This window comes from Poeciliopsis prolifica, unplaced genomic scaffold, assembly GCF_027474105.1.
Source record: "Poeciliopsis prolifica strain line A6 unplaced genomic scaffold, Auburn_PproV2 SCAFFOLD031, whole genome shotgun sequence".
Taxonomy (NCBI): domain Eukaryota; kingdom Metazoa; phylum Chordata; class Actinopteri; order Cyprinodontiformes; family Poeciliidae; genus Poeciliopsis; species Poeciliopsis prolifica.
In genome coordinates this window covers 3,536,417-3,550,175 of record NW_026562406.1, presented here as the reverse complement: position 1 = coordinate 3,550,175, position 13,759 = coordinate 3,536,417, and the positions used below count along the sequence as shown (strand labels likewise).

The window sequence follows — 13,759 nt, the reverse complement described above, 5'->3', positions numbered from 1 at the left end:
TGCCATTAATCTGACAAGCCTGATCAGGACGTATATCCGAATTTATTGAATAAGAGTGTCTGGCATTCACATGTAAGTTTATTTAAAGTTTATTTATTTATTCTAGCACCGAAGAAAAGGTCTGCCAGTAACTGTGGGTCCATCTGGGTCTCCTGACCACCTGGCCCTTTTCGTCCCCAACTCGCAACACAAAGTTACACACCTTGTTTTATACAAAATAATATGGAGGAAATCTGCACAACATATGTGTCAGGAAAATGGTCCCCACAAGGTATTAGAAACAAACGCGCGCACACAATTAAACGAAATATTGTGTTGTGTCCGTTTTCTTTCCAACTGCGCCCTCCTTTGCATTTGAACGTCACACAAAATCCCCACAAAATACAACACGAAATGAAACTTCGCCACGAAAAGGCGCCATGAACGCTTTCTGACTACAATTGCGTAGCCGATTTCTGCTACTTGTTGCGGCCTCCCTGTTCAATGACAATCAGACAAATCCCCATCTCGAAACTTTCCGGCTCGGCTCCACACCTCCGTCCTTCTCGACGTCAGAGCCGCGGAGAACCTTAAAGAACAGGTGACGCAGCCGCTGCAGCGCCGCAACCGCTGCGCCGCCTCTGTGCGCAGCCTGCGCGCGCTCCGGCTGGACTACCGCACCGCGCCGCGCGAGCAGGTGGGGAGATGTAGCCCAGGCTTAGAGCGGACAGCCTTCACTGACACACACACACACTAAAGAAAAGAGGAAAAAACTCAAAATCATGATTACAGCGCGGAGAGAAGACGACGAGGTGGATGGAAGAGCCGCGGAGGTGAAATAGATCGGATCCGCCGCGATGAGCGCCACCTTCCCGAAATCTGATTCCACAACCTCGTTACTGAAATCCTCGAGGGGATCGACACACCTCCCTAATCAGACTTCAGAGATCCGGAGAGGTCAGCATCAGCAGCAGCCCCGCCGCCGTCCCGTCGCGCTCCAGGGCAGCAGCGGCAAAACGGACGAGTCCTTCTGGTCGGCCGAGGGCGACGTCAGCGCGCGGAGACCCCTGTGTCATCCCTCCCTCACCGGCAGCCAGGACGTGGGGACCGCCGCGGCCTCTCGGGGCGACTGCAAGCCCCACGCCCCCCACAGCCAAGTTCCCGTCCAGCCGGGGCCAAACTGCGAGTCGGACCGCGGGTTGACCGAGCGGATCCGGACTAACCCCAAACCCTCCCACCGCCACCACCACCACCATCACCATCACCACCACCACCGCAGGAAGCACCACCGGGAAGACCACCCGAATGACGCGGAGCATCCCCGTCCCTGTCACCAGCTCACCCACAGGGCGCCCTCGCTGTCAGACAGCACCGACGACAGGGCCCCGCTGTGTGAACCGAGGGACAGGAAGAGGGGCAGCTTGGCCAGCGGCGGCGGCGACGGTCAGGTCAGCAGTCCGTCCCCGTCTTCCTGCTCACCTGTCCCGCCGTCCAGCAGGTCGTCCCGCCGCTCCAGGAGGTCCAGCACCACTTCCTCTGCATCTGACGTCAATTTAAGGAGCGTCCTCAATTCACTGTTCGGGCAGGTATGGTATTTATTATTATTATTATTATTATTATTATTATTATTATTATTATTATTATTATTGTTGCTATTATTATTAGTTGTTTGGCTTCAATTCATTTCACTCTCATGCCGTGTGTGAATATGTGCTTTTGGAAAATTCCCTCACAAGTTGTGACAGTGATGCCCCCAAAATCCACATTTAGCTTCAGTGAAGGGACAGTGTGGTGGGGGGGGGTTGTAGCATCTGTCCTCAGATCCTCTATAAACAACCAGCCCCGTTTTCTCTGAGACGATTTTTGTTTGGGTTCACACTCCATGGGCTCCTCCATCACCTCCTGTGTGTTCTGTGTCATTACTGGGCAGACTGGGGAGAGAGAGACAGAGAGAGAGAGAGAGAGAGAGCTCCTTTTTTAAACGCATCCATTTCTTATGTAATTTGGAAAATACAGTTCTACCTCCTACAGATTTCCTCAATCAAGCAGCTCTTTCTGATTGAAGTAGGACAGAAATACGTTCCAGGACCACAGAGGTGGAAAATCTTTGATGTGCTGATGCCTCTCTGGCGAAAAATTGCTTGTGTGGACTCGTGTTGCTGCACACCGTTCAGTCAGAGGCGCCGGCTGCGGTGATTGTTTTGTGTTGGAAGGTAATCACTGATGTTCCTGCTGGTGATGGAACGTCTATTTTCAGCTCTGAGATGTATTTATACAAAGAAGAAGAAGAAGAAGTGCGGCTTCAAATGCCCGCTCTCTTATCTGTGCTGTCATTCTGCATAAATTGGGGCTTTAAAAGCAACCGTCTTTCCAGTTCCACCAATAAACCACTGATAATATGTTGTTTACTGGGTGCATTCCGCAGAAGTCAGGGTTTATTTGCCTCCATGTTCTGTAATTAGATATTATCCAAAGGGATTTCTCTTCAGTGCTTTGCAAAAGTGAACTTTTGCAAAGCACATTTTTCTTCATGCTACAACCACAAACCTCAATGTATTTTCTTGGTATTTGATAACAACACCAAGCAGTGCACATCACTGAAATCCTGGAAAACACAAATAAATCCTTCAAATACAAATCTGAAAAAGCGTGGTACATTAATATGCAGCCTCCCCGAGTCAGCAGTTACGACTCAAATTTTTTCTTAGGGCATGTTTTCTACCAGTTTTGTATATTTAGAGGCTCTGATTGTTCTTTGCGAAATAGATCCATGTTCATTCTCATTAGGCCAATCAAACCACATAACAGCTCCGTCTGTTTTTCGATCAGCTCCGACCAGCTTCCCTGTCCCTGTTAAAGATTCCCACAGCATAATGCAGCCACCGCCAGTGGGAAGTTTTTGCTCGGCCGCACAGCGCCCTCCATGTTGGAGTAAAACATCATTTTTGACCAGGTCACATTCTACCATGTTTGCTTACGAGGCTTGTTGCTCGATTTACTTCTTACCGCTTTTCTGTAGAGAACAGATATGTGGAGCTCATGACTGAACTCCTCAAAAAAGACTGAACTGTTTTTTTCAAAAGATCTAGATCTCGGCAAATTGTGGTGATTTTTTTTGTTTGTTTGTTTGTTTGTGTGTGTTTTGCTGTTTTTCTGACATTTGCGGAATATCAACAAAGTTTTGCGCATGTTTGTGATGGAGATGCAGCTGGAGTTCTCTCGCACAATCCTACTTCAGATTTGCTCACGACTGCCTCCCTGTGCTGTCTGCTGTGCCGTTTGGTCTTCGTTATGCTACTTTTTCACTAATGTTCACTAACAAACTCTTAAAGGGCCTCACACACCATTTATAATCAGAATACATACAGGTAGACCCCGTTTTTTGACAGGCTAACTACTGAAGGTAGCGCTAGATTTTAATTGGGCTACCAGAGTAAAAGGGGGCTGAATGCAGATGGATGCCACACTTTAAAGGTGTTTCTACAGAGATTTTGAACGTCTTCTTGCACCATTTCCTTTCAACCTCGCAATTAAAAACTACTTGGAGTGACATTAACCCAATAACCCCAGACCCTGTACATTTGATGAAATGAAAAGCTCTCAGTCATAAAGACGGACTTGTTGCTCATCCCTCAAGGGAAGCCATCTGATGCTCATCGTATGAAAATCCATTTGTGCAGCTTCCCCCATGAGTCAGCCTGAGAGCGTTCTGTGGAAAACACTGGCGTGACCCCGAAGGCGGTCTCAGCTGAGGAACCTATAGTCGGTTGGTGAGGAGTCTACAGCGACGCATGGCTTCACACGCCACAGTTCGAACAGGACGGGTCTGTTTGACAGGCCTGCGCAGAAATGCATAAACAGATGCTCGTCGGGCTAGCGTGTCACTGTTTGCAGCACGCGCTAGAAAGAGAACGTCACGCTCACGCCGTAAATACGCGCAGGATTCGGGAGGGCCGGTTTAGACACAAATGTCACGGCGATAACCAACGGTAGCTGCATTTGTCCCACTTTGTTTGTCCTGCTGTCTGGAGGTCAGCGTGACCTTGTCACCTGCAGAGGGCAGAGGGTGGCCTGCATGGCGACAGCTGGGGTGGAGGGGATGGTTGAGGCAGAAAAAAACAAAAGGCGTGTGCAGAAATCCCAAACACAGTTTACCTTTGGGTGTAGCTTAGAGGTTGGAGATGATTAATTGTATTCCCCACCCTGAATGCAGGTGAGGAGGACGACAGGAAGCTGGAAATAGGTCGCAACAGAATGTTCTCCTGAACTTGCCTTGTCTGGATTTTCAGTTCAACTGTAAACACTTTGCGGCGATCAGCGGGCGTCAGGTGCACATCTGTTAATCTTATGCAGCATTTTTCTTCTTCTTCTTCCTCTGTTGTTTATTCTGGTGCTTTTAGAGCCCATAAGCCTGCGCCGAGGTGTCGGCACTGTTTACAGAATAATCAACAGTTTGGATGTTGTGACAGCTGAATGAAATGTCTTTCTGAGGTCCCTTCTCCTTTAATAGGCATTATTATCTTTCCTTCCATAGCCCTCCCTCGTACTATCCCCCACCCCACCTCCACTCCACTTTCCCTCTCCCCCTGATGCTGTCGCTGTCACTGCTCCACACGGTAAAGTACGGCGTAGTTTGGCGTTTTTGTCTCTCGCGCCACATAGGGACAGGCTAGCAACCACCCCCCCAGTCTTCATGGGTCTTGCTGAAAGTAGAGATTGCATTCCTCTCAAAATCCGACCTGCGAACCTGAAGCAGAGAAAGTCCTCATGGTCGTACTTAATGCCTCTTTTCTCGGTTGGAATGGGAAACTGCTTAGTCTGGCCTCTCAGAGCGGTAAGGCTTGTGGCTGTCCTCTCTGTCATCCGTGTTTCTTGGACTGTTTGACGGTTTTTGTGGCACAGTAGAAACATGCAGCAAGTAAACTGCTCAGATTACCATAATTTAACCTCTGTTGAATAATTTGATATAGGTCTGGGTTCAATATTTCCTAATGAAGCTCTTGGAAAAGGCAATGTGCGCGAGTTGCATAGTGTCCTAATGCAATATATTTTGTGACGCTGTTTGGTTCGCCTTTTCTCTCCCTCTGAGCATGTTTACTGTTCCTGCGACAGTGTATAGGTGTAAGGTGCCAGTCTGTATAAGTGTCAAGTAAACTGTTATGAATAATGAGTGGAAAGTTGGCAACATGTTTGTCTTATAGATGTATTTAGGTTAGTTTTCTGCTATGTCTTCATATATTTGACAGTGTTTTTCTTGTATTGACACGCAGCAAAGCTCAGCTGCTGCTCTAATGTCTGAAACACAAGTGAACAGGCTGCACTGCATTTTCATATTGCAGAGTAACAACGGCCTTGCGAAAGTGTTTGCACCCGCTGAGCATTTTCACCCTTTGACACCTTATTTTCCCAGTGTTCACTGTGAAAATTTGCTGGTAGTTTTGAAAAGTTTTCGCAAAATCTGTGTCGTGCGGCATGCATTTGTCATAAAGCCCCGTGATCAAACAAAAAGTCTCGTTGCCTGGTTCTAAAACTCACAGGAGGGATGATTGAAGCAAAAGCCATTTTTTGAAAATATCTTTTGTCATTTGTCATTTCTTTCTTAGAAGAAATGACAAGAAGAAGAAAAATTTGACTAAAAAATTTAATCTGGTATGAAAAGACTGGAGAGACGCTTAATCTTCCTTGGGAAATGTCTCTTGAGCTGTGGATCTCTATAGCTGTCCCGCGTTACCACCAGTTGCTTCTCTTACTCATCCCGTCCTCGCCTGGCCTGTCAGCTAAGACGTGCTCTGGTACATAGTCGTGCCATCCGACCGTTTCCAGGTGTCGGATGGAAGGGCTCTGTGAGATCTCCAAAGCTCGAGATATCGTTTTAACCCCTTACTCTCCACTTCTGTTCCGTCTGCTGTGTTCTTCAGTCTTCATGATGCCGTTTGTTCCCTGACGCCTTCACAGAGCAGCTGGATTTTTACACGGATGATTGTACTTGATTTTATTAGGGGCATCAAAGTAAAGAGGGCTTTATTGCAAATGCATGCCACACTTTCTGAAATTATATATGAATACAGCCACAAAATGAAAATGGAGTCATCTTGATATTTATAGAATGGCCAAGTCCAAATGCATCACATACTTTTTAACGTTTTTTTAAATTACTATTATTATTGTTTAAAACAAGTTCTTTGTTGCTCTAACATAAAATATTAAAGGTGCAGTAGTATTATGTAAAATTGAGCTCTACGTCATGTTACAGTGTCATTTCCTCATCCAAAACACACCTGGAGTGTTGCCTTGATTCGCTTCTCCGGTGGCAACCATTCAGCTGTGCAAATCGCCTGTTTGGATCTAGCCCCGCCTTTCAGGCACAGCTCCTCCTCGGAGCTGCAGTTTCTGATCTTCCAAAGCACTCCTCTCTTTACGTTCCCCCACTCCGCTCATTCAGACTAGCCAGGAACAATTAGCAAACACCTGGTGGAGCGGCACATCAGCTGAGCTCATTATAGGAGCTGCTTCTCAGAGCAACACTGATAAAAATATTGTTTAAAGGTTAATAGAAGCAATGGTGTGATGACTTCCTGAAGACAGCGTTTCAGAAAGGGCGGGAGTTTTTAAAGAGACAGAGGCCCAATTTCAAGGTGCTAAATCAGAAAGTAACATTTTAAAAGTCATGTTTAATATATAAAGCATTTTTAAAACAACTGAAGGGAAGATAGTTCCTTGACACTATGTGCCTAATTAACACATAATACTGTCTCAGCTCTTCCCGACACCTTGCTTAATTCTCCTCTCCCTTGTCTCTGCACACTTGTGGAAAGATGCTCCAGGACGCTGAGAGGAGACTCAGACTTGTGCTGTCTTGTGAAGAATCAGGGTATCTCGGGCCGTATCAGGACTCCATTGTTTCCGTGACACAAAACTGTGTTCTCGTGAGCAACATACTGGGACAAACCTGTGTCTTCCTGGGTAAAGGCATGGCAAAGTGCAGGCAGGCTGTACGTAAGTCTCTCACAACACGCTTGCATCTGCTGTCGTCATATTGGTGAAACTTGCATTTCTCTACTGGGAGTTACAGTAGCTCACAAATATATTGTGAGCGAGTTGTGGGTGAAAAAGTTAATTCAGCTTGACTTGTTGCTTTGGCCAAGCTATAGCTGTTGACTTGACTGCTGGCCTTAAACACAATACTATACAAGATAGACTTTCTGACTGAAAGGGGCTCGCAGCGTCACCCCTCCAACGCCGTGCTCTACATTGTCACCTTCTGCAGACACAGAGTTTTCTCACTCCCTCATGGTTTTTCTGTAGTCTTTAAAGAATTCATTGGCACCCCTAATGAATATGTACAAAATCCGTCATGCAAATAAATTCATCTTTAACAACTGTAGCATAATCTCACACTGTGAAAAGTAAAATAAATAAATAAATAAATTATTTGAGTGGGGAAAATAATCTCAGCTTAACGACTGTCTTTCTCCACCATTGAGCATCGTAGCTGAGAATTTGTGATGCTGTCTGCCTGTTTCTTCTCCGAACGTCCTTTGCCATAGATAACAGTGGGAATGAGGTGCTTTTCTATGTATCCATTTCTATGCCACACTAGGGTTTCTGCACAAATGTAAGACGTTTAAAGAAGCATTATGAGTGGAATTTCACAAATAAATCAACTGTATGAGCCAGTGGCTAAGATGAACGTCGTACAGCCAGCTGGCAATAAATTTGTACTTACCCACGATGGATGTAAAGAATCTAACCAGATTTATTTTCTGACCTCACTTCCAAACCATTGGTTAAGGCTGTGAAGACCTGGTGACCCCAAAATGTCACTCTTTGCTTTGGAAGTGAGAGTTTGAGATTATTTCAACAGGCAGAGAAAGAAGAAGGAAGGAATCCAAATGACTGCGGTCAGCACAATTCTCCTTTTGTAGGGAACTCCTTGACAATCAATTTCTTAAAACATCATGACACATCTTTAGCGGGGTTGCTGTCAGATTTAGCCCATTTGAGGCAAAACGTAGAAAGTTTACATTAGCTATTCACTTTAACAAATGTTAGCGGAGCTCTTAAAAATACTTTGTAGATGTGAAAGTCTCTTTTCGAAGATTACGCGGCTCAGAACATGTCACCCTAACGAGTTGGTATTGATGGGTTGACCCAGAAAGTACTGATGGTGTTGGGCCGCCTCGTTGTTTTCGAGCCTGTGTTTTCTGTGTCAGAGTTTCTGGTCAGTATGTACTTGGGGCCTGACGTCAGCACTTTGTGTTGTGTTTAGACGTCTCTCCACTCCCGCTGTTAACCCCTCAGTGCTCTGGGAAATGTCTGCTGCGCGCTCTTGTCCTTTTATTGTATACAGACACTAAAAAAACCCCAGTGAAACAGTAGCATTCTTCTTTGAACTGCATCTTTGAGGTTCCTGGTCCAGCACACTTTCCTCTAAAGCTTTGCTGTTCCCGTGAGACTTAGTTCCACTCAGCTGTTGACATTTTCTTACCGTTTAGCTGGAGCGTCTGTAGGAGCGTTGGAGAATGTTGTGGAGAAGATTCGGGATTCAGATTTTGGCATCACTTCCGTCACATTAATGTCAGAAGCATGTCTGCATGGAACATGTTGACAAAGGAACTTTATATCACTGTTGTAATTATGTTTGCTGTTTTTCATTTTTGTGCAATCACTTGATTTTTACCATCCAATTACAAGATGTTTCGTCTCAACAGGACAGAGAGCTGCGGCCAGAAGAAATGGACGGTAAGATTTTGTTTCTCCAAAGTACAGCCACTCATGTTTGAGCCACGCTGTTGGTGTATCACTATAATGTCTGCTGTTTTCGTCCCAACAGAGCTGCGAGATGCTTTCAAGGAGTTTGACAAAGACAAGGACGGCTTCATTAGCTGTAAAGACCTGGGGAACTGCATGAGGACCATGGGATACATGCCGACAGAAATGGAGCTGATAGAACTGAGTCAACAGATAAACATGAACTGTAAGCCCATAACTGGTGTGTGTGATGTATGAACAAAAGATCCCCATCAGAGGTTAATGTGCAGTCATCATGAACATAAACATCATCGTAATTTAGGGCACTGACCAACTTCAACAATGTCTGGAACTGGATGCATAACTTTGAACTGATTGTAAATGTTCCTCGACAAGCAAACTTATAGGTTCAGTCATCAAGCAAAATCTGAGCAAACGTCCCATGGAAAGTTTCACTTTGATCACATGATTTTTACAGCCACTAGCATATTGGACTAGCTCTATTAGAAAAATTTCTAAAACAAATTAAGATTGGTTGTTTAAATGTCACAAATCTATCTTTTATTATGGTCCATGTGTTTCCAATACGGATGAGGTCCAAACCATTACCAAGGCTAAAAGTTGTACCCTGCTTTTTCACTCCAAAACTATTTCTGTGTGAACATTATCCTGTTGGAACACCTTGATGTGTCCGACTACAAATCATATGATCCAGATTGATAGCATAAAGAAAATGGGTTAGGATGGATGTTCGATAACAAAGCCCAATCCTATCGCTATGGCTGCCCGTGAAGAAAGATTCTCTTATCTAAAAACTTACGAAAGTGTAAATAACCTTCCAGAAGGAAAGTTTTATGGTCACAGGAGATAAACATTGAGCCTCTCAGCCACAATGATAAGAAATATGTGTAGCAGAGTCAAAGTGGGATTTTCAACTGAGGATAATGATCAAAAGGACCCCCAGCGAGTCCACCTCCAAATGACTGAAAAAAACAAAACAAAATGAAGGTTTTTGGAATGGCCTAGTCAAAATCTGGATCTGATGCAAATGGGTTGGCTGTAAACAAGGCATACGTGGTCAAACACCCTCTAACGTTCTGCATTACAAATCGTAGCCATGAGCCGCATAAGTTTTACAGAAGTTTTTCTTAGATTTTTATCTATTAAAGGAAATGTGCAGTAGGTGTTTATTTTGGTTATTTTTGCCCAAAATTATACAATAACTTTATGCTGTGGGAACAATACAAAACCCACCAAAAACTAAAGTTACGCACCTCGTTTTTCTTTCATGCTGCTTAAAATGTCCCATAGAAATGTTTAAATGCATCATTAAAAGCCCAAAATGAATCAGCAATCGTGTTTATGACCCTAAATGTGTGCCCTGAACTGTGTGTAATTGTATCTGGGGTTGTTTTTGTCCATCTTACATCAGTGGGAGGTCATGTGGATTTTGATGATTTTGTGGAACTAATGGGCCCAAAACTCCTCGCCGAAACTGCAGACATGATTGGGATAAAGGAGTTAAAAGACGCATTCAGGGAGGTGAGGTGGTCTGACTCTTTGCTAGTTAGTGCACTTTCATAGCTTTTAACATTCATTTAAATTGTGTTGTTTTTGATTGTTGTTAATGTTACTTCTCTGCTTGTTACTCTCAGTTTGACACAAATGGGGACGGTGCCATAAGCACCACTGAGCTAAGAGATGCAATGAGGAAGCTATTGGGCCAACAAGTAAGTGATCACAAAGAAACAAAGTGAACTGGATTTTTAGCCCCTGTGTGTGGGGTTCTAGTTATTCTTTCTGACCTATTTTCCTCTTTTTCAGGTAGGTCTCAAAGAGGTAGAAGATATCCTGAGGGATGTGGACTTAAACGGTGACGGACTTGTTGACTTTGAAGGTAAAATGAGTTTCATCACCACTTTCCAGTGCCTTCAAAAGTATTCACGCAGCTGGAACCTTTTCACATTTCACCACAGTACAAGTCTAAAACTTCCAAACTTGTAATGGGATTTTGTGACTGCCGGTGCAAGGCTTTTGGGGTTGGTCTGTCTCAGCTTTGGAGATCTACTGAAGAAGCTTGTTCTGTGCAAAGCAGTTAAGCTCAGTCAGATTGGAGTTAAAACACTTGTGATCATCAATTTCCAATTCTTGCTGTAGATTCACAATTGGATTGAGTTACGGGTATCTAGAGTCTGAAGCTGTTTACAGCCTCTAATGGCCCTTTTCCATTAGCACCTTCTTAGTGCGGCTCGACTCGGCTCTGCGCGGTTGTAAGAGTTTTCCACTAGTTGCAGTTAAGTGGTACCAGCAGTCTGGGGAGGCAGCTCAGATTCCCCAGGGAGATTGTCATGCTCTGGCCAAACCTAACCACAGTCTGTAGCTTCTGTCAGAGCCACAGAGGACTGTCCTGTTGGTGGAGCTCACCCTCCTGTAGGAGGAAAGCATGGTGGCTGTCAATGAACGGAAGCATCCTAAGTATGGGGATCTGTGAGAAGATTGCAGGGAGGATGGAAGTCCACCATGTACTCCTCCAAAGTGGCATGTAGGGGCTTTGTTGAGTCTTCGTCTGCTCTGTGACTTGGAATGCACAGGAACATGATGACCGAAAGCCATTAAAGATCTGGCAGAAGAGCCAGAGAATGGCAGTGGCTGAGGAGGAAGGATAGGAGTTTGGGGGGAAATAACACTTAGGTTACCAACAAGGGGTGGCGGGGAAAGGTCTGTGTCATCGCCCCGCCCCCAGGAGACGTACTAAAGTTAAAGGAGCAGAACATTAGCCACCAGTGGTCTCTAGCTGATGCCGACAGGGGTATGCAGGAGAGCACACTTCCACAAAGGCACTGGTGGAGGTGTGTCAGGCAGCAATGCCTAACAGGTAGATCACTAACCTGTACTTGGGTAACGTCCAGATCACATTACGGTACTTTTCAGACTGTGGGACAGCCCGACCTCACTGACTAAAGTTGTTTATTGTAATGGAAAACCAGTCGAACTCCGTAGAGTAGAGCTGAGCCGAGTTAAGACGCACTTCTGGGTGCTAATGGAAAATGCCCATAACAGGCTTTCTTCCAGGATTGCCTTGTATTTAGCTCCATACATCTTTCCATTAACTCTCTGTATCTTTCCTGTTATGGCTGAAGAAAAACATCCTTACTGCATGATGCTATCACCCCCAGGTTTCACATTGCAGATGGTGTGTTCAGGGTGTTATGTGTTTTATGTATGTTGGCCAAAAAGATATATTTTGGTATCATCTGACCAGGCCACAATGTCTCTGTTCTGTTCATAAAATGTTACGTTTATGCGAACTTTTTTAAAGTATGCAAACTTTTGCAAGGATTTGTATTAAAGCTATACAACAGGGTATGGCTTAATTGTTGCATTTTGTCATTATTTCCTCTCATTCTTTTCTCTTTCAGAGTTCGTTCGAATGATGTCTCGCTAAGTTCGAACATCGGTCCTGAATGTGAAGCTTCTTCACGCTAAAACCACGTCCAACTAAAGGACACGCCAAGATCTACTGAGCCATCGAAATCTAAACGACACTGGAATTCAAACTCCTCGAATGTTACAGAGCGAGGGTTCCCCTCCCACTTTCAATCAATAAGTGTTCTTCCTGAAAACTTTTCAAGTTTGACCGAGGCAGAGTTTGCTGTAGCATAGCTAAAGATTGTCTAATTTATGTTTTTGCACTTTAACTGTCACTTAACAACAACTTCCTGTGTGGATAGATTGTCGGTGTCCTGTCTCAGATTCTACATGGTGTAACTAAGTGTCTTGCAAAATGTGTCAGCAGCATCAGAATAAGAGACTGAATGTAGGAAAGACAGAACATTAGCACTGTTGAATGTTTATATATTCGCACATCGTCTGTTGTATTAGAAATGTATTTGAAGGTACCTTTGTGCAGCAATGGTGCTTGACCAAGAAATCAAGGTGGCAATACCCACACCTGTAATGTAACTATGTGACCATGTGTAATTTTGCACTGTGCCAGACCTGTTCCAATGAAAAAGCATCGCTGTCTGACATGAAGCAAAGAGAGAAATCTGATCTTAATGAGACACAAATGTCTGAAATGTCTCCATATTTGTTATCCACTGAGATCAGCAGAAGAACAAAGGAGAAGAAGAAGAAAAAATACAGTGAATGGTGGACTTCTTAAGCTCGAAAGTTTGAAAAGTGCTCACCGACACCGACCAGCAATACAGCACATGTTAAAACTGCGTCTTTTTGTGTTAATGTCCAAATTCGCGAAAGCCTGTGAAGTAGAAACGGCTGTTTTTGGAAGTCTGTTTAGGTCAGCATGAGGTCACACACATGTCAACTGTATGTACAGTGGATCCGATCATGTTGTACCCGTCATTGTCGTTATGACTCGATGTGTGGTGACGTTCCCAACATCTGTGCTGTCGAACAATTTTTTATGCATGCCAAAGAGAGACATTTACTACATTTAGTATGCACAATTTTGTTTATAAAAACAGGAAACAAGATATTTGGACAAGTCAAACGTAGAAAAATAAATGGTGTTTACATTTGATCCCTTTTTACTATTGGTATGTGTGTTTTATTACACAGACTGTGTCAAAATATTACAATGTTGGTGACTGATGTTACTGCAGGTAGTGAGGACAAGGCTAAACTTAGCATCTATTATTTATGTGTGTCACTGATGAAGCTAGGAACCGGCCATGTGTGTTGCAGCAGTGCTGCTGTTATGTCATGGCATAGGTCTCCAGATGAAACCATTTGGTTTTATAACGCCGCTGTGTTCAAGTGAGAGTTCTCATTCATTTTGAGTGAGGATAATTTATAGATGCATGAGAAAAATAAAAAAATTGTGGTATATATTGAAGAGCTATCAAAGGACAGACTGCAGATTTTTACGCAACATTTTATTAAGGACTATAAAAGTTTGACTTTCAGTCAAGTTTTCATTAATATTCAGTAGTTGTTTACTTAGATTGTATTTCCATTTTATTATCTTTTACACCAGTTGATTGTATTCTTCTTGATTATTTCAGAT

The 13,759-nt window shown here is 44.0% G+C and overlaps 1 protein-coding gene across 2 annotated transcripts; it reads left to right on the top strand.

Annotated features, from left to right (window-relative positions):
* The first annotated feature begins 626 nt into the window (after positions 1-626).
* Positions 627-13,273, top strand: cabp1a (calcium binding protein 1a). 2 transcript variants are annotated; one of them, XM_055050928.1, is made up of 7 exons: positions 627-1,565; positions 8,691-8,721; positions 8,813-8,956; positions 10,163-10,272; positions 10,386-10,460; positions 10,555-10,627; positions 12,150-13,273. In XM_055050928.1, exons 1-7 carry the CDS (start codon positions 837-839, stop codon positions 12,173-12,175), a joined length of 1,188 nt encoding a protein of 395 aa, XP_054906903.1. In that variant the 5' UTR covers positions 627-836; the 3' UTR covers positions 12,176-13,273. The 2 variants fall into 2 exon arrangements, with proteins under 2 accessions (XP_054906903.1, XP_054906904.1); XM_055050929.1 differs by lacking the exon at positions 627-1,565 and adding an exon at positions 4,620-4,813.
* Positions 13,274-13,759: the final 486 nt, after the last annotated feature.